This window comes from Fringilla coelebs, assembly GCF_963513975.1.
Source record: "Fringilla coelebs genome assembly, chromosome: 8".
NCBI lineage: Eukaryota > Metazoa > Chordata > Aves > Passeriformes > Fringillidae > Fringilla > Fringilla coelebs.
In genome coordinates, this window is record NC_140066.1 from 22,665,982 (window position 1) to 22,685,394 (window position 19,413).

Consider the following 19,413-nt stretch of genomic DNA (forward strand, 5'->3'; position numbering starts at 1 on the left):
TTAGTACAGGTCACAGCTCATCCTCACCCTGGCTTTGGTCTCTCACTCAGAGTTCAAGTGTTGCCCTCAGCACAGGATTCCACACTCTTTGATGTTCAAAGCAAGCATAACCCACTTTTTCTACTCTCACATGCTCCTCCTAAAAACCCACAAAGCTTTATTGTCCTTCAGCTCCTTCCATAAATGTTCCTCCACTAAAATACCCAGACACCATTCAGTGGTACCAAGGTAATCGAAGTAGCACCTTTTTGGCCAGCAACACCATAGTTTCCCTGTGCTCCCCTGTCTTTATCCATCTGTTATACAGCATGTTATAGCTTTTCAAAACTAGGTACTGATTCATGCCTGTCTCACACAGTGTCTGATCCAGAGGCCTCTGCCAGGCAATCAGCCAAACTGCTCATATTCTGTCTGGAGTGTCTCTGCCTTGTCATGTTCTTAACCCTATGTTCAAAAACATGAGGCAGCTTGGTCAGCAGAATACTCTCACCTTAATTATCATGATTATGATACTGGTAGCCCAATCTTAATAGAGCTACCAGTATAATAATCACAACCATGACTCATAAAATCTCAACATAAGTCATGAACTCTTATGAACTCTCTATTGACCATAAATTTAATCAGTCTTTCCAAGTTTGGATTCTTCCTACAGCCTGCACATCTGTCAGTGCTAAAGCAGGCTCTGACACCAGCGCTATGCAGTCATTCCCTTTCCTGCTCATCTGTTAAGAAGTTCCCAAGGTGTTTTGGGAGACACCAATACCTCTGATGGATCCACGTGAAAAAGTGGATGTACCCTTTAAACTGAAAATACAGTCTTGGTGATAGGTTTCCAATAATGTGATTCTATTTAAGGTGACAGAGGTGCTGCCACCTTGTCAAGTATCACATTTTTTCCATATATCCTCACAGGCTGTAAGCTATTGCCAAGATGGGAAATCTGTACCCAGCATTTGCTTCCTGAGGTCCACTGTCTTGGCTGTCAGAGGGATTCTCTTCAGCTTTGTGATCTCTTACAGAGAGCAGGCAGCATGGATAAAGGTGCTTTAGTTCTAGGACTCTACTCTTCTAATGCACCACTCTGATACCACTTAAATCTTTCACTGGGTATTTTATAAAGTAACTGAGTCTGAGGCTTCAATCCTGACTAGGCAGCCATGATCCAACAGGCACATTCCCCAAATGCTGTCTGGAAAACAAGCAGTTTATGCTCTGTCTTGGGACAAGGACCTGGAAACTCTCTTAGAAAAAGCAGCTTTTCCTCCCAAGAAATCTCATACACCAACCCCACCTCAAGCACTGAGGATCCACAGCCCAGCATGGCTCACAGCTTCCTCACCCAATCAGTCAGGTGCTTCTCACTGCTTACACCTGCTGCATTGCTAATCCCCACCTGTGCTGCAGGCTGACCACTGCAGGCTTTGTTCCCCAGCTGTGGCTAAGGTGTTTCCCACCCTGGCATTCTGGATGTGACTGTATTCTCTGGCACAGCAGGGTCCTAATTCAGGCTATGCAACATGGGTCACAGTCTTACCTGAAAGCATAAATAAACTCTAGAAAAGCACAGCAAGAGGGGGGCAGCTGCAGTGTTTATTTGACAATCACATGCAGTGCTGTACAATTCAGTCCCCCTACTTGCTCACCTCCCTTCCTCCCAAATGCTGCCCAACAGCTGCTGCTGCAGCATCTGGAAATGAGTCCTTTTATTTAAAATGGCCAACATAAGTTTCCAGGCCAGGGACTTCAGGGGAAGCCAAGGGAAGAGGTGTGAGGCTCCATCACCTAGTGGACATCCTCTGCAGCCTGAGGATGGAAGCAGTGCCCATCAGTCCGTGTGCCAGGGCACGCCCTGGAGTCTCTGTGCTCCTGGCCCAGCACGGTGCCCTCCACTACAGAATGTTCTTGGCAATGGCGTTCAGGGTCCTCACTTTGGCCACGTCTGCCACCTTTATGGAGTACTCGGGGGCAGAGAAGGACGCTCCCATGGCAACGTTCGGATTTCTGTCAGGAAAACCAGTGATTAGTGGTGACCTGCTGGGGACACAGATGAGTAAGATCCACCAAAAAAAACACCCCCATATTTCCCCTAGCTTCAGCACTGGCCAAAGATGGTGCCACCCAAACCTAAGTTGGGACAGTAACAGAAAGAACAACAATCTAAAGAAGTGCAGACCTATGGACAAATATAGCCCATTCCTCACTCAATTTTCAGAAGCACATCCCACTGGCGTGCCAAATCCTACGTGCTTATGTTAAAAGTCTAAGGCAACTACACCACAGCCCGCCTTCCCAAGTGCCCTCAGAACTCCTAGGGTGGCAGTAACAAAAGAAATGCCCCAAGAACCTGGTTCTGCACGGAACTCACGTCCACGTGAGGAGCACTGCTGGATTCATACACTGCAGAACACAGTACCAGGCACCATGATCCCAAACATAAAGGCATAACTAGCACTCAGGAAGCTGCTTGAAATTAATGCCAGTTCTACAAAGGCATGCTCACGTTCATTAGCCTTTTCCTCACAGAGTTCTGCTAAAAAATGAACATAAATAATCGGTTACCTGAACTTCATCCCTGAGTCCCGAGCTGAGCGAGCAGAGCAGTGAAACTCAGAGGCAGTGGAGCCTTCCAGAATCCTCTGCAGGTTGCGCTCCGTGATGCCACCTCCTGGTGGGAACAAGCCCGATGTCACACACCGAGCAGATGACACTATTCCAGACCTGCCACCACCCCAGGACCTCACCACTAAGGGACAGGAGCCATATAAACTGAAGGGAAAAACAGCCCTTGGGACAACAGAGACACGGGCAAGTGAAAAGGGACGGGAGAAGCCTTGGCTCATGCTCTCCCACAGATCTACAGCTGTCCCCAAATCCTGCAGGGAGCAATAGCTGCAAGGCTCTGCTCTACCCAGCAGGCTGCGTGGCCTTTACTCACACCAGGACAGGAGCTGCTCCTCCTGAGCAGCTGGCTCAGAAAGCCAGATCAGAAAGTGGATTCCAGGGCAAGGAATCCAGGACAAGGAGGCTAGCAAGGAAAGGTTAAGGACTGCAGGACGTGGTACAGATGACAAACATTACCTGGCATCACCACAATTCTGCCCTTTGCCTGAAAGAAGAGTAACATACCTGTCAGTGATATTATTGAGGACCAGATCCACACATGCATTTGTGAGGCAGCAAAGAAATGCAGCCCTTTCCACAAGCTCATGGATGTCACCATGATTTACAGTTTGTGTGCTCGCACCCATCTTTTTTGTACTATTCATGTTTTAAAATGAAAAGAGAGAGGAAAAGAACTTGCAGTTACAGCTAAGACAACCTGTCACCATTCCCTCCTACCTCTCCATCCCACCTTGCTACCTCACCTGTTGCACTTTCCTAAAAGGAACTGTGAGACACTCAGCAGGGACCTCACTCTGTTGTTTGTGTGGGGTCATCACACCAGCTGCTAACACCAACTCCCACCACCCTCTCCAAACCTACAAACAAGAACCCAAGCAGTTTTTGCTGTGGGAGACTTCAGGGCCCAGCCTGCATGGACTTGGGGAAACAGATTAAAGCCAAGCAAGAGAGGGAAGGCAAGCACTCCTTGACAGAACTCCCTTTCAGAAATCAGGGATATCATAAAGCAGCTGCCTGCAGGCAGTGCCAGGGAGCAGCCACAGTAACCCAGCAGAGCACAGCAGGCACTCACCTGTTCTGCAAGCCTCTTAATCAAGGACAATCCTTCCAGTGCTGAGCTGTCACAGCCACTCGTCAACACCCTCTCAAAGCCCAGGGAAATCAGGGTCTCCAGTGCCACCAGAGGGTCATGCACCATGTCAAAGGCTGAGGGACCAGAACAGCAGCTCAGCAATCACTCCGTTCATCGTGCTCAAGCCCTGTCCCTCAGCCAGCCATAGGAAGGGTCCTGCTCACACCCCGGGTCCACAGCTCCCGACTGTAACACTCCCCTGGCAGCAGTGCCAGGGCCACCATACTCAGCTCCTCAGACACTGCCTCTCTCACAGGGCAATGAGACAGCTCCCACACCTGAGCCCCCTGGACCTTTTCTCTTGTAGGGAACAGCACAGCCTGCAGAGCTCTCCCTCTCCAAAGAAGAGCCAAAGAAGACCAAGCTCAGCTCCCTCCCAGCCCCTCCTTCCCCCAGCAGTGGGACACACGCTGGGTCCTGCCCAGGGCTGCTGTCCCTGCAGACTCACCGCGGTGAAACGTGACTGGCAGGGGACGGCATACGGCTGCAGAAAGAAGACAGTGGTCAGTCAGGGCTGGTACAGAGTGCCTTGTGCTAGAACCAGAAACACACATGACACGGAACAGGGCAAAGGCTTCTCAAGCCATTCCTGGGGAGCTCAGAGAGTCCCCATTCTTGCTGGGAACAATGATGTTCATCCAGGCTTTTTCGTGGGGAAGAGTTCTTCTGCCCTATGAGAAAGCAACAAACCTTTGGTTTTATGGGTGACACCAAAATCCCCCATCCTATCTGGAATGTGCAGAACCTTCATTCCTACCACAGATGACTTTCTTGGCAGGAAGGAAGCAGGGAAGTTGTATCATCTACCTGGGGAAAGGCCAGGACCATTGCTCTTTGGAAGCAAGGGAGCTGATTTTTGTGATTTCTTTAATTACAATTTCTGCTCTCAGACCACAGCAAACTTCACCAAAGGTTCTCTACTTACTGTGCAAAGTTATTTATTTCTACAAAAAGATATCCACCTGCTCCCTGCTAAGTCCTGGCAAGACCCTTTTCCTTTGCTGCACTCCTTACATTCCCCTTCATATGAAAACCTCAGCACTACATCACCAAGGAAAGGCCCAGGCCTCTTTAGCTTTGGCTGTAGCTCCCAAAAAACACGCAGCAAGAAAGAGAATTTCCTTCTGCATGTTTGTGGTCTGGGTTAGCAGTCTCCCACTGCAGCTTTTCATGTGTTCACACCTCTCGCTTGTAATCTTTTCTCCCTGTGTGTGTTAAGAGAGAAAAATGAAGATGAATTGCCAGCTACACACAAGGCCAAAGTCCTGGAGCTACATATCCTAGACACCTGCAGCAAGGACATAAGGAAAAGAACAAAGGACAAAGAAAACGAGAGAGAGAATTCAACAGGTCAAAGCAGCTCACCTAAGCCTTCCTACACTTTGCTATTATGTCCCAGGTGACTCAAACTCTGTATGAATGGCTTGGGGCTGTGGTCCTTGGTCTGCAAAGTTTCTCAAGTATTTAACGTCTCACAGGTAAGGCAGGAAACCGAAAACGGTGCAAAGAGATGGCAAGACCCAGACAAGATGTGCAGACCGAAGCCCTCTGTACATTTCTACGGCACCAGCCGGAGCAGCACTAGAACCCCGCCAGGCACAGAGCTCTGCCTGGCAGAGCTCGCCCTCACCCAGCAGCGCCGTGCAGAGCTCGGTGTCGATGCGCCCGTCCTCGGTGAGGGCCCCGAACACCAGCCCGTCAGCGCCGTGCAGCTTGGCCAGGCGGATGTCGGCCTTCATCACCTCCACCTCCCGGTCCGAGTACAGGAAATCCCCGCCGCGGGGCCGGATCATGACGAACACCGGGACCCGCACGCACTGCTTCACCACCTGCAGCAGCCCTGCCGGCGGGACGGGGGCGGCTCAGCACCGGCCGGGAGCGGCCGCGGCGGGAGCCGAGCGGGACGGAGGGCGGCGCAGGGAGACCGACCGGGGTCGGGCGCGGCTCACCCATGCTCGGGGTGGTCCCTCCTTCCACGAGGCCCGCGCACAGCTCGATCCGCCCGGCACCTGCGGAGAGGCGCGTCAGAACCGGCCCCGCCGCGCCGCCGCCCCCTCCCGCGAGGCTCCCGGGCCTTACCTCCGCGCTCCGCGTTGACGGCGGACTCCACCGAGTCCACGCACACCTCCATGAGGAACCCATCGTCCATGCCTGCGGGACCAGAGCAGCGCGGTGATCCCGGACCGCCCCATGGCGCCCGCCCGGGCCGCGCCGGCCCCGCCGCGGGCCCACCCCGCTTCCGCCTCAGGCCCCGCCCCCCACCGGCGCTTCCGGGCCCGCCCCCTCGCGGCCCGGGCCCGCGCAGCCCGTTGGCGCGAGGGCGGGCGCGCGGGCGGGCGGAGGCGCGGGACGCGAGCCCGGCGCGCCCACGCCGCCGCGCGGCGCGCGTGAGCCCCGCCCCTCGGGCGCCTCGGCCCCGCCCCCGCCGCCGCGCGGGCCCCGCCCCCGTCCCGCACGCGCCCTCAGCACCTGCGCTGGCGGCGCGCGGGGGTCGCTGCTCTGCGCTGCCGGTCACGCGCAGCGCGATCGTCATGGCGACGCCCGGGCGGGTCCGGAAGTGCTCGTCCCGCGCTTCCGGCGGCGACACTTCCGGGGTGGCTCGGGATGCTGCGAGCGGCGCGCGGCGGGGCCCGGCGGCTGCTGCGGGGGGGGCTCGCACCGCCACCGGCACCGCTACTGGCACCGCCGACACACGGCCGCCTGCCCTCGCCGCTCTGCCTTCCGCGCCGCCTGCTGCAACAGGCGCCCCAGCCCGTCGTGCCGCCGCCCGCCGTGGGGCGATGGCTGCTGGTCTGCAGCGGTGCCGTGGCCGGTGCCGTGGTGCTGGGCGGCGTCACCAGGTGAGCGCGGCACCCGCAGCCCCGCCGGCAGGGGCACAGAGCGGGGCCCTGGAGGCGGCCGTCCGTGTGTGCCCTCCGGTGCGCAGCGCCCGTGACCTTCTGCGGCTGTCCGCACACCGAGAGCCGCCCCGAGAGAGCCTGTGAGAGCTCCTCCCGTGCCTTCCCTTCCCTTCCCTTCTTGGCTGCAAGGGGACGTGGTGGGAGAGGGCTGGGAGTACCGGGGAGGCAGTTCATGGTCTGTGGATGCCACTTTGAGGCAACTCTTACATGTTTATCGTCATTTTAGATGTGGTCATTCACAGACTCTGATTTCCATTCTGTTCCTAGTTGTGAGCTTAAGGATTTGTCTGAACAAGGGTTTTAAGAGTTGCCATAAAAGCACAGAGTATGCTTGGAAGGGTCCCACAAGGATCATCGTAGTCCCAGCTCCTGGGTTGCTGTGCAGCCCACAGCTCTCGCTTCAGTTCCGTAGATTTGCTGACTGCCAGGGAGTGAGTTGTGCCTGTTGGTGTCTCTGCCCCCAGGCTGACAGAGTCAGGCCTTTCTATGGTCGACTGGCACCTGGTGAAGGAGATGAAACCCCCCCGAACGCAGCAGGAGTGGGAAGCCGAATTCCAGAAGTACCAGCAGTTCCCAGAGTTTAAAATGTGAGTGTGCAAAACTGGAAGGAGGGTGGGCTGAGAGCCTCCCTGCTGTGACTGAGCCGCTCATGCACCTGTGGCAAGAAGGAAAATGTTTTCTGAAGCCACTGGGAAGGCACACAAAGCCTGCCTGGGGGGGCCTGCTCTGGTCCCCGTGAAAGAGTCGCTTCCTTGTCCCTTGACAGCCTGAACCACGACATGACGCTGCCGGAGTTCAAGTTCATCTGGTACATGGAGTACTCGCACCGCATGTGGGGCCGCGCCGTGGGCCTGGCCTACCTGCTGCCCGCCGCCTACTTCTGGCACCGCGGCTGCCTCAGCCCGCCCCTCAAGGGCCGCGTGCTCGCGCTCTGCGCCCTCGTCTGCTTCCAGGTGAGAGGGGAGCCCCCGCAGCCTCTGAACTCACTGAGGCACCCACAGAGCATCCCCTTCTGGCCCCCCAACCAGAGATGCCTTTCGCTGCACCAGTTTGCTCAGAGCTCCGTCCAGCTGCTCTGGGAAACCTGCTCCAGTGCCCACCACCCTCACTATAGTGGATATTTTTGCCCCCAGTGAAGGAGAGGAATGATGAGGAGGACTCCATTAATATCAGAAGGCTAATTAATTACTTTATTATACTATATTATTCTATAATATATTCTATTATTATTCTATATTATATTACATATAATTCTATACTATATTACATTATATTATTCTATACTATTATTCTATACTATATTACATTACATCTAAACTGAATCTGCCAAGCAACCAACTGCACACCACTGCTCTGACTCTGGTGATTGTCAGCCAACAGTCCCGACACACACACACACGCACACACACACACACACACACACACTTGGCCCTGATAGGCCAAGGAAACAAAACACCATCACTCTGGGTAAACAGTCTCCATATTGCATTCTACTTTTGCACAAACACAGGCACAGCAAATGAGATAAGAATTGTTTTTCCTTTCTCCGAGGTTCGGAGAATGTGAAACCCAGAAATATTCTTGGGAAAAATTGTGCCTTGCTTTTCTCTGTGAAGAGAAATGTGGCGACACCTCACAGCACAGAATTTTTTCCCAAAATCTAATCTAAACCTGTGCTCTGTCAGTTTGATACCTTCTGATTCAGCATAACTAAGACAGTGGGATTCACGATAGCTTGGTGTCAGTGATGCCATGACACTGTGTCAGTGCTAGTAGAAAGTAGAGGAAATAAGTTGCTTTGCCCCTAATGTTTATCCCATTTTAGTAGTTGCTGCTGTCCTGTCTGGCCCTGAGCCCTCTCCTGTTTTGTTAGGGGCTGCTGGGATGGTACATGGTGAAGAGTGGTCTGGAAGAGAAGCCAGACTCGTACGACATCCCCCGGGTCAGTCAGTACCGTCTGGCAGCACACCTGGGCTCTGCACTGGTCCTGTACTCTGCCAGCCTGTGGACAGGGCTGTCTTTGCTGCTTCCACAACACAAGGTATGGAGTGCTGTGTCAGGGCAGTGTCACTTCAGAGGGCTGGGGTGTGATGTGAAGGTTGATGGTGCCTCTCTTGTAGTCTCTGTTCCTGACTCGTATCTAATACTTAGAGTGTTACAAATACCCATACTTAGAGTGTTACAAACTTCTTGGTTATGGAACACTTGCTTTGGCTTGTGCTGTTTGGGTCAAAGTGATGAGTCTCAGAATTTGTGGAAGCTCGGTTAGGGGTGTGCCTGGCTGGGGTAAATTATTTGTTCCAGTAACTGTCCAGGGGCCACTTCAGTTTCTGCACAGAGCTGGACTTGAATAGCTGTGGTTTTGAGAGACCACTGAAGCATGGCTGCTGTAAAACCCCCCTCTAAAATGCAGGCCAACCCCTTGGCCTGTGTATGTTGTGAAGGCTTTTCTTACCTGCTGCCAACACCACTGGAAATGCCTTGATTATTTCTTTTTCTTTTTCTTTTTCTTTTTTTTTTTTATTTTACAGTTGCCAGAAACCAAACAGCTCCTTCGCTTGAGACAATATGCTCATGGCACTACAGCTCTCATTTTTCTTACTGCTCTTTCAGGTAAAGCTTTTTCTGCTGTCCACTTTATGACTCATTCCTCTCTGCTGGTTTGGTTGTTTTCTTCTATTCTGTGAGCAACCCCATCCATTCTCTGGGAAAACTGCTGCTGTCAGGGATCTTACAGTCAAGAACGTCCTCACTGGTCTTTCCTGGGCAGGGGGAGAGGCACCTTCCAGCCTTCCTGTGCTGTGTGATCTCTGTCTATGTTGCTAAAAGAAATTCAGGATCGAGCTGAGCTCTTGAATGAGAGCTGTGCAACCTGGAGTGACACCTTTGTCTACTCTGGTAGTCTCATTTTCTGCTCTGGAATTGCAGGTGCCTTTGTGGCAGGGCTGGATGCTGGCCTTGTGTACAATTCCTTCCCCAAAATGGGGGAGCGCTGGATCCCAGATGATCTCCTTGCCTTCTCCCCCGTGCTGAGAAATATCTTTGAGAATCCTACAACTGTACAGTTTGATCACAGGATCTTGGTAAGTGCTGTCTTCCTGACATGTCTGGGCTGCTTCTTGGTTGCCTCCTGCAGCCAAGCTCTCTTCTTTGGGCTGTGGTTCTGTCAGCTTGAGTGATTTCCAGGGTGTCCAAAGGGCCTGAGAGCATCTTACCAGTTTGCTTTGCAGGAAAAGGAAGTTTAGCATTGTTTTTTATTTTCAGTGTGGCCTTCTTCCTTAAGGAGCTCTTCCTCCTACGCAAGTAACACACTTTGTTTCTCTGATTCTCCTTTTCCATAACATGAGCTTCAGAGTCGGGTAGCCCTTTGCTATTGAAATGTCTGGGAAAGCTGTGTGAAATAAAACTTGGAAATCCTGATACTGAATGCTTCCTGCAGCATTTCTGAACTTGTTTTGCACAGTAGTGCCCTGTGAGTATATCTCAGCTAGTTGGAGCAATCCGGATATTAAATACCACTGGCAGCACTGCTGTGAACTAAGCTGTGGCTAAGACTAAAAAAAGAAAGATTAAGCTGGATCACCTTGGGTGACCTGCACAGCAAGATTATACTGGTGAACTACAGCTGAGTGGTGGAAGTGAGATGAGTTTTCCAGATGACAGCTTCCACCTTCAGTTGTCAAGGTGGCAGCTGGAGAGAGGGCAGACACAATCTCTAATGACTTGAATTAATGAGGAGAATCTGTTGAAACGTAAAGCATTCATTTGGAGGAAACTACAAGTTCACTTAAGTGAACTGTAAGTTCACTTAAATTTCAGGGTTGTTAACCTGATGGTGTGGGAGCTCTAGGATTTGGTCATGGCCATTAATACATTTCTTTAGTTAAATACTGCTCACACAGTTTCTTTTACTGCATGGAAGGCAGTAAAAGGCCACTGTATCCATTTCCCTTGAACTTTCATTGAAGGGTGGTTGTTTCCCTTCTCTTCTGTAGGGAATTGCCTCCATCACAGCTGTCACAGCATTGTACTTCTTCTCAAGGAAGATTCCACTCCCTCGAAGGACCAGGATGGCTGTGACTTCCTTACTGGCCGTAGCTTGCATGCAGGTACTGCCCTTATTTTTTTCTTACTCCTTTGTAGCACATTCAAAGGCAGACCTGACCCCACTTGGATCTATGCTGGCTCCAAGAGTCCAGAGCTGAGAGGTGGAGCTGCCTATACCCCACACCTCACCATACTGCATGCACAGTCTGAATCTGGGGTGGCTCATGGTGCGACCATGACCCTTTCTAACACCACACGTGCTGGGAATGGTATCCCTGGTGCTTCCACAACTGCTCTTACCTCTTCTCCCTTCTTGGCAGGTGGGCCTGGGCATCAGCACCCTGCTGCTTTATGTCCCTACGCCTGTGGCTGCTACGCACCAGTCGGGCTCCCTGGCCCTGCTCAGCATGGCACTGTGGCTCATGAACGAGCTCCGGAGAGTTCCCAAGTAACGCCCCGGCGGGGGAGCCCTTCCGGGGAGCCGCACCGCCGGACGGAGGGGCGGCCGAGCCCCCGAGCCCCGGGTGCGCAGGGCGATGTGCGCCCAGCCGGGCTGGCGCGGGGGGCGGCGGTGGCGGCGTGTGCGAGTGCGAACTGTGTAACATAAAGGAGTTTTGTGAAGCGGCTGTGTCTGGCTGGGTGCTCCTTGGCGGAGCGAGCTGCGGAGGGCTGCGGGGGCCGTGCCGTGCCGTGCCGAGCGGATCCGGGCCGGGCCGGGCCGATCCGCCAATGGGAGCCGACGGCGCCGCCGGCGCGGCGCGCTCCGGCCGCGGATTGGCGGCGTGGCGCGGCAGTGGGCGGGGCGCAGTCCGGTGCGGAGCGGCCATGACGGCGCACAGCTTCGCGCTGCCGCTCGTCCTCTTCTCCGCCTTCTGGGGCCTGGTGGGCATCGCCGCCCCCTGGTTCGTGCCCAAGGGGCCGAACCGCGGGTGAGTGGGGGCTCGGGGGGTACCGCGGTCGGGGGTTCTGGAGCTGGGCCTTCCCGTGCTAACGCCGGTGTCTCCGCAGGGTGATCATCACGATGCTGGTCACCACCGCCGTGTGCTGCTACCTCTTGTGAGTACCGCGGGCCGGGCCCGGTACCCTTTCCCCCCCCTCCGCTGGCTTCACCGAGACCGGTGGCTGCTGCCCAGCATCCTCCATGGATGGAGGCTGGTCCCCTGGCTGCGGCCCGCCTCCCTCCCGGGCCCATCGCTCCCGGGACAGCAGCCGCTCCTGGCGCTGTGGTGCTGCCAGGGGGGCTGACGGCGGGTTGCGTCCCTTTGCAGCTGGCTCATCGCCATCCTGGCCCAGGCCAACCCCCTGTTCGGGCCGCAACTGAAGAACGAGACCATCTGGTACGTGCGCTTCCTCTGGGAGTGAGCAGCCCCTGGGAGCTGGCGCCTCGACAGAGAACCCCATCAAATCCATCACCGTGAGTGGGCAGAGAGTTAGGATGGCAGAAGTACCTGCTTGCCTGCCTGGGGAGGGAGCTGCAGCTCAGCCCTTGCTGGGCTGGGGGAAATGCTTTGGCTTCGGTGCCTGACACTAATGCATGTCTGTGGCGAGCTGGTCCCAGTGTGGGGCTGCTGGCTGTGTGCTGGGCCTGAGCAAATCCAGCACTGTAGTTCTCAAATTTGTGGGAGCTCCCTCATGAATGCAGTTTGGTGCTTACTTCTCTTCCTTTCTCCCTCCCCCAGCTCTTGTAGCTGTTCCAGCCTCTACCCTCCTGTACGAAACAGCCCCCCAGAGGTGCTGGACAGAGGCTGGACCCGCTGCCCAAGCACACCTGGAGCACTGCAGCCTGGACCAATGGATGGCTGGGCCCCCAGGCACAGCAGGCAGCATCCCTGGACAAGGGCCTACTAATCCACCCCTAGGAGCAGCCACGCTACCAGGGAGAGAGAGATCCCTTCAGCTTGGCCCAGTGCTGCAGTGACTGGGCACCATCCTGTGAGGGATCTGTGTGTGGTGGCAGCGGATCCTGTCCCAGCAGTGCTTGCCCTGCCCTCTTGGTGTGTTCAGCCCTAGCCCCCACGTGAAACCCCTGCTTGTAGCCCAAGCTGCCCAGCTGGTTCCCCTTCCCTGGTCATTACATCCACTGGCTGCCCGTCTGCATGAGAACACAGGAGCCATTGCATCCTCTGTGGAGTGAGCAGTCCCCTGTGGTGGGGGTGGTCCCTGCTAAGGCAGATTCTGGCTGTGGGTGGAAGAACAAAGGGTTCACCCTAGAGGAGTGTGCAGACCCCCTTGGGTGTGATAAGGGAGGTGTTGGGGACTGCTGGCAGGGACGAAAAGAGGGCTGTCTCCTACCTGAGCAGTGAGGCAGCTGCAGTAGTGTTTAGGTATCTCCACCACAAGATGGGTCCAGGTTCTGAGAAGAGCCAAGTAGGGCATTGTGTTTCAGATTTCCCCTTATTTATCAGATAATTTATCTGTATTTATTTATTTGTCTGTGTTGTTTAACTTGTGTTGTGGAAATAAATCCTTTTTCTAGTAAGTCATGCTGGAGGCTGAGTCATTTGCTGCTTTGAGGCTGAGTCTTGGCCTTTCCTTTCCCCAGCACTGTTCCTGCACCATGAGAACAAGGCTGGGATCCTCAGCTGTTGAGCAGGAGGTCAGCAGCACACAGGTGCATGGAGAGTTTTACCCTTGATGCCACCTGTGTGCTCACGCTGTGGGACCAGGGTCACAGGGAGTGACTGTGTGTGCTAGAGAGAACTGGGTACTTTCCCAGCCTCTTGCAGCTGTGCTGGGACCATTTCCATGGTGCTGGAGCAGCTCAGCAGCCTCTTTGCCAAGCAGCTAAGAGTCAGGTGGGGAATAAGTTAAAAAGCAGAGACCAACATCTTGGAGGGGCTCTGAGTGGGCAGGCTTGTTCTCTTAGGAAGAGGGCAGCAAAGCATGCTGTTTCCAAGGATCCCAGCAGTTTGGTTTGGATCAGGGCTCCCCTTGCTGCTCAGTTAAGCTCAGTCCTGCTGGAATCAGAGAACAATACTGGCAGGAAAGGAGCTCCATCAGCCCACTGTGGCAGCAGGAAGCAGCAGCAGAGCTGTGCAGCCATGCAGCCACCCCACAGCCAGGAGCCATCGCTGCTGGGAGCTGCTCGCTAGGAAATGAGACAGTGCTGGATGGCTCAAGGGGTTTGTTTATTGCTACAGGAATGGGAACAGCTGAGTTCAGTAAAGTGACAAACTTCATTGGACCATCGGTGGGGCTCCAGCCCCAGGGAAGGTTTGTGCCTGTGTGCACAGCTCAGCCCTGGTCTGCCCTGGGGCTGTGAGCTGGGCTGGGCTGAGGTGGCTCTCCCAGGGGCAGGCCCAGCCTGCCCTCGTGGAGGAAAGAGCCACGGGTCTGACACTAGTGCCTGGCACAGCACAGGGCAGCTGTGCCCAGGAGGGAATGAATGTGTGAAAGGAGACAGCCCACTCTGGGGGTGCCTCAAGAATCAATCAGTGAGCCCTCAGGGCTCAGTCTGGGATGTAGGGTAGGACTGTAGGATTGTCCTCAGAGGGAAGACATAGCAAAGAACAGGACACCCCTTCAGAAATACTCCAAGAGGGGCCAGGATGGGCAGAGCAGCCTGGTGGAACTTGTGGTTTACCTTGTTCCTGCAGTAACTTAGCTGGTGCCTGCCGCTCTCCCAGCCCCAGGCTTGTCAGGGCCTGCAGAAGGCCACCCCAGGTGACGAACCACAGCACCTCACCAGGTCACTCTGCAAACTGGTAGCTGAGTCATGGAAACTCAGCACTTCAGGCCAGAGCCCTGGGTTGGCTGCCTCAGTGATAGTGTCCTGTTATCTAAGGGATCTGCCAGGGCTGCAGCCTTGAGCCTGCTGGTGGCAGAGGACTTTGCTCTACACCATGTAGTGAGGCAAAGGCCAGAGGCCAAGGAATGCAAAGATTAGGACTGGGGCAAGGTGGAGAGGAAAGCTCTCGTGTCCATAGCTGCCTCAGCCCACAGACTCCGGTTCTGATGCAGAGACGACGGAGCGCAGACTTTGAGATGGTCTTTAAGAAGGAGTCCAAGCTCTCAGAGCCCAGCCAGTCCTAGTTCTGCTGGTGCAACTGGATGCTGGGCACCTCTGGCATCACGGCACGCTTCCCTGGCCCAGTGGCACCACCACCGTGTCCAGCCAGAGCAGGGTGTGCTGGGCCGAGCGCAGCTGCCGGCGGTGGATGCGGCGCAGCCGCAGGAGGTAGAGGACGATGGCCAGCGCCACGACCAGGATGCAGGCAAAGAAGAGATAGTGGTTGTAGACGAAAGAGAGGCGCAGCCAGGAGGCGTGTGCTTGCCGGATGCTCTCCTGACGGAGATCCCTGTGGAGAGGAACGTCAGGACTGGCCATGAGATACAGTGGGGTACCGCCAGGCTCCGTGCGGAGCCCTCACCCAGTGCAGTTACTCCTGCTCCTCCCTGGCCACCCTTCCCTGTGTGACACCACCCGGCAGCCACTGTACCTGAGCGGCAGAAATCGCGTCTTGTAGAGGATGGCTCCCAGGGTCCACTGCACCTCCCGGTCGTACACCAGCTGGGCTGTGCGCAGGCTGGGGTAGTCCAGTGGGAACTGGAAGCCCTCGTGAAGGACTTGGTACATCCAGGCTGATTTGAAGCACTGATACCTGCGGGCACAGCACACAGGCGCATCAGCCAGACACTAACAACTGCAGCAGTCCCCTAGCGCAGCAAAAGGCCCCCAGGAGGTCCAGCCACGGCACCTCCCAGCAAGTCCATTTACTTCAGCCGGTGCTGGTCAGCGTGCGCCGAGTAGAGGCCACCACGGAAACGCTGAGTCAGCATCTCCCATCGCTGGCTGCAGTACTCCTGGGAGAAGGAGAAGTTGGGGTTCAGAGCAGAGAAACCACCCTCACTCCCAGCCCCAGGAGCAGCCCAGCTCCCCTGGGCTGAGGCAGCACCCACCTGGGCAGCAGAGGTGAAGGTGGAGGCACTGTATTGGCCCCCCAGGCGCAGCACGTCCTCGGTGCAGTAGAAGAACTCTGAGAAGCCGTAAAACTCACTGTTGCTGAAGTCGATGGGTGCTTTGTAGGTCTCCACCAGGGAGACATGGCTGCCATTGGACCCTGCCAGGAGGGGCTGCAGCAGCTTTGCACAGGCCTGCCAGTCCCCTCGTCCCCTGATGTACAGGGTTTGGCCACCCCTGACCACCGTGTCCTCCAGCCCCACAGGCAGGCAGGGGTCCAAGAAGGGCATCTTGGGGCTCAGCCCTGTCTGCTGGTTGTGCAGGCTGGAAAACAGTCCAGGAAAACACGGCAATTGTACAGGGGGTCCTATTCCACCTCCCAAAAGCCTAATCTAGCCCTGTCCCACATCCAGATACCCTCTGCACCAGACCAGGCTGTGTCCTGCAGAGCTGGTGCCTGTCCTGCCACCTCCTGCTAAGGCTGAACTCACCAGATCTGTCATGCTGGCCTGCAGCTACATGCTCTGAGCACCTGTAGGTGCAAGAAGCCACGGCCCACCCCACCCAGCTCATGGGGATCTGTGCCTCTGCACAGCCCCTGGGGATCTGGAGGCAGGGGCTGCTTCGGCACAGGAGTACCTGGGCACCAAGCCTCCACCTCTGGCGACAGCTTCATGGAGTGCTCTTGGAAGGAAAGGAGAGACAGGAGAGCTCGAGGTGGGGATGCAATGGAAAGATGTGCTGAGTGAATCGGTGCTGGAGGAGGGGAAGTCAGAGCAGGAAAAGCCAATAGCCACTAGGAGGGGCCTCCCTGTAGCCTGTCACAAGGAGAGAAGGAGGAAGGCAGGGAGCTGTGGCACTGATAACACCTGCCAGGCTTGGAGAACAGCAGCAGCCAAGCCCTCTGTGCCAGCCCAGGCAACAGCTGCTGCCAGCGTGGCTGTGGGAGCTGTTATCACCACAGGCAGTTCATGAGGCAAATCCAAGGGGGAGAGCACAGCATGAAGGAACCAGCACCCCATTTCACAAGGCTCTAGTGGGGGCACCACTAGGTGAGGCAGCAATACCGGTTGTGCACATAGGTTTGGTTCAGCACGTGCTCCTCATAGCGCTGCCGGGCAAAATTGCCCCCGAAGCCCAGGAAAGTGTTGACGTAGACACGGTACATGTGGCCAGTGTGCTGCACGTCACAGCCCAGGTTGAATTCAGCCAGCAAGCTCTTAGCAGCCTCGTCCTGCTGACACAGATAGGTCCGTGATCAGCAGCAGTCCAGGGAAGGCAGGAGCTGCTCTCAGGGACCAGACACACACCTGCTGTGGGGAGGAGACGGCTCCGGAGTCGGGCACTTCGTAGGCAATCTGCAGGGAGGCGCCTCCCATGTCAAGGATCCCAACTGTTCGTTTCCGAACCAGGGACTTCCCCTGGTCCCCGAGTGCTACGGTCACCACTGCATCCTCCTCTGCAACCCACAGCAGCATGTCGGCAAGAGGCAGGGCCTGGGGCAGCATCTTCTCCCTTCCACCATCACCCCGCAGCTGCCTCAAGGGGCTCCTCCCCCACTGCAAGGGCCACCTGCAAGGATCACCTCCCAGGTCCAGGAAAGTTTCACTCTTATGACAGAAGTCAGGCACTGCTGCCTACTCCAGAGGCTGATCTTAGCTACAGCACTGGTACAAAGTGCAGCATGCTCTGCTTAGACCCTCCCAGCTCTTCTACGAGCAGCCAGACTCACCGTCGTCATGATCAAACCGTCCCAGGACAAAGTTGATGCCAATCCATGCATAGACACCTGCACAAGACAGAAAAGGTCATTACAACAACATACCAATGAGGAACAAGCAGTGCTTTGTGGCAGTTCTTACCTTCCTGCTTCCCTGAGATCACTTCTGCGTGTGATTTGGAGAAGAGGAAATCAAACTCCAGGGGCACATTTGTCACCAAGTCTTCGAGGATTGCAGCTTGCTGCCTGCAAGGGTGCAGCAGAGGGACGGAGGCTGGTGCTGGTGGAGACACCAGGAATCACACTGCACTACAGACCCCGTTCAACCCCACAAGTTCTGCTGCAGCAGCCAGCATGTTTTGGAGATGAAAAATAGATCTATTTGTTTGAGATCCTCAATCAAAAGCATCTCCTCTCAGCTCCCTCCCAGCATGCTCAAACCCTCCTTCTGCATCCCTTGCCACCCACCCCTACAACACACCCTTTCCTTTTTCAATTCCCCCCCACAGGATTCTCGATTCTCCCACAAGGTCCAAGAGCAGGCAGCTGTCTTGCTCCTCCTCGGGGCTGAGGGGTCCCAGAGCATCCCTGGCTCGCCTGACAAAGGCGGCGAACTCACCGCTCGGGCAGCAGCCGCATGCCCGCTGTGCACAGGATGTACAGCGGCGTCTCCTTGTGCTTCCGCGGCGGGACGTGCGCTGCCGCGAACCGCAGCAGAGGCCGCAGGTACGGCGTCGCCTGCTCGGGGGCTGCCGCGGTCACGGAGATGCCTGGCGAGGAAGGCGCCGTGAGCCAGCCCGCCCCGTCAGTGCCGGGGGGCTCGGACAGGGGCAGCACGCACCGGGTTTAATTTTCTTGACGACGGGGCGGCTGCTCCGGTCCCTCATCTGCTTGATATCCAGCAGGTCGTGGGGGTTCCCGTTGTGCGGGGGCCAGAAGTAGACGAAAACCCGGGACCCGCTGCTCCCGCAGTCCACCACCACCCCGTAATTAAGAGACGAGTCCTCGGTGTCCGTGGCCGTCAGCTCCTCCGCCCGCGCCAGATACCTGCGGCACGGCGGCACGGCGGCTCAGCATCGGCGGCCGGCCGTGACCCCGCTCCCCGGCAGCCCCGTCCCCGCTCACCTCTCGTCCCGCCGGGAGGCGCGGGGCGGCGCGGCCCAGCGGCGGGGCACGGCGGCCGCCAGCAGGAGCAGCAGCCCCAAGAGGAGAGCGAGCCCCAGCACAGCCGGGCGCTGCCGCGGCCCCGGGCACGGTCCCACCGAGCGCCACGACAGGCAGTAAACGCCGACCCTGAGGGCAGAGACCACTGTTGAGCACCGGCACCGCGCCAGCCCCGGCCCCGAACCCGAACCCCCGGCCCGGCCGCACTCACCTGGCCATGTGCGCCCGCTGCTGCCCGCCCGCGCATCGCCGCTGCGGGCACAGCCGCCGGCACCGGCGGACACGTCACCGGCCGCCGCCGCCGCCGCGCCCCGCCGGGCGGAGCCCCGCCCCCCGCGGCACGGCGGCCAATCGGCTCCGCCCTCCCTGCTGGAACCACGCCCATGCTGCCCGACGACCAATCATACTGGGCGGGACGCGCTCCCCGTCGCGCGGGGGGGGGGCGGTGCCCGGCTTCGCCCTTGCTCCCCCGTCCGACCTTCTCCGGGAGGTGGCACGCGCAGGCTCCCAGCCAATCGCGAGCGCCCAAATACACAGCACGCTCCGACGTCCGGAGTGGCGGAGTCGCCCGCCAATGGCGGCTCTTCAGCCCCTCGGAGAGGCGGGGCGAGCGGGCCAAAGGTCGCAGGCCAGCCGGCCAATGGGCTGCGCGGTAGGGCGGGGCGCGAAGTTGAGACGCCCAATGGGCTGCGAGCGCCGGCAGGGCGGGCAGTCCCCGCGGCCAACGGGCAGCGCGCCCGAACGCGCCAGAGGAAGCGGCCGGCCAGTGGCGGCGCCAGAGCCGCGGCGCCGGCGGCCAATTAGCGCGGTGTGCGTGGGCGGTGCGCGGCCTGCCTAGCCAATGGACGCGCTTCAGGGGCGGGCGGCGGCCGGCTGCGGCCAATGGCGGCCGGGGAGGGGCGGGGCGGCGCGGGGCGCGGCGGGC

The 19,413-nt window shown here is 57.0% G+C and overlaps 4 protein-coding genes across 7 annotated transcripts; 2 read left to right on the forward strand and 2 right to left on the reverse strand.

Moving 5' to 3' along the window:
* Positions 1-1,582: 1,582 nt before the first annotated feature.
* CUTC (cutC copper transporter) lies at positions 1,583-6,392 on the reverse strand. Of its 3 annotated transcripts, XM_084210501.1 has the most exons (9): positions 6,227-6,390; positions 5,837-5,908; positions 5,707-5,766; positions 5,388-5,597; positions 4,206-4,241; positions 3,698-3,831; positions 3,082-3,109; positions 2,563-2,668; positions 1,583-2,004 (listed from the first exon to the last, which is right to left on the reverse strand). In XM_084210501.1, exons 1-9 carry the CDS (start codon positions 6,288-6,290, stop codon positions 1,893-1,895), a joined length of 822 nt encoding a protein of 273 aa, XP_084066627.1. In that variant the 5' UTR covers positions 6,291-6,390; the 3' UTR covers positions 1,583-1,892. The 3 variants fall into 3 exon arrangements, with proteins under 3 accessions (XP_084066627.1, XP_084066628.1, XP_084066629.1); XM_084210502.1 differs by lacking the exon at positions 5,707-5,766 and having other exon boundaries at positions 6,227-6,392; XM_084210503.1 differs by lacking the exons at positions 5,707-5,766; positions 6,227-6,390 and having other exon boundaries at positions 5,837-5,986.
* On the forward strand, positions 6,362-11,328 carry COX15 (cytochrome c oxidase assembly homolog COX15; the record flags this gene model as incomplete). Its single annotated transcript, XM_084210500.1, has 8 exons — positions 6,362-6,597; positions 7,122-7,244; positions 7,424-7,610; positions 8,531-8,698; positions 9,189-9,270; positions 9,586-9,740; positions 10,653-10,766; positions 11,025-11,328. The coding sequence occupies 8 exons, from the start codon at positions 6,362-6,364 to the stop codon at positions 11,154-11,156; spliced, it is 1,197 nt and encodes a 398-aa protein (XP_084066626.1). The 3' UTR covers positions 11,157-11,328.
* Positions 11,329-11,526: 198 nt separating this feature from the next.
* Positions 11,527-13,155, forward strand: ATP6V0E2 (ATPase H+ transporting V0 subunit e2). Its single transcript, XM_084210504.1, has 4 exons — positions 11,527-11,633; positions 11,713-11,760; positions 11,973-12,118; positions 12,384-13,155. The coding sequence occupies exons 1-3, from the start codon at positions 11,530-11,532 to the stop codon at positions 12,064-12,066; spliced, it is 246 nt and encodes an 81-aa protein (XP_084066630.1). The 5' UTR covers positions 11,527-11,529; the 3' UTR covers positions 12,067-12,118; positions 12,384-13,155.
* A 679-nt stretch (positions 13,156-13,834) lies between these two features.
* ENTPD7 (ectonucleoside triphosphate diphosphohydrolase 7) lies at positions 13,835-18,799 on the reverse strand. Of its 2 annotated transcripts, none has more exons than XM_084209918.1 (12): positions 18,700-18,799; positions 18,450-18,617; positions 18,166-18,371; positions 17,944-18,094; positions 17,467-17,570; positions 17,337-17,393; positions 16,915-17,063; positions 16,672-16,838; positions 15,604-15,928; positions 15,422-15,507; positions 15,144-15,305; positions 13,835-15,002 (listed from the first exon to the last, which is right to left on the reverse strand). In XM_084209918.1, exons 1-12 carry the CDS (start codon positions 18,705-18,707, stop codon positions 14,774-14,776), a joined length of 1,812 nt encoding a protein of 603 aa, XP_084066044.1. In that variant the 5' UTR covers positions 18,708-18,799; the 3' UTR covers positions 13,835-14,773. The 2 variants fall into 2 exon arrangements, with proteins under 2 accessions (XP_084066044.1, XP_084066043.1); XM_084209917.1 differs by having other exon boundaries at positions 13,835-15,023.
* Positions 18,800-19,413: the final 614 nt, after the last annotated feature.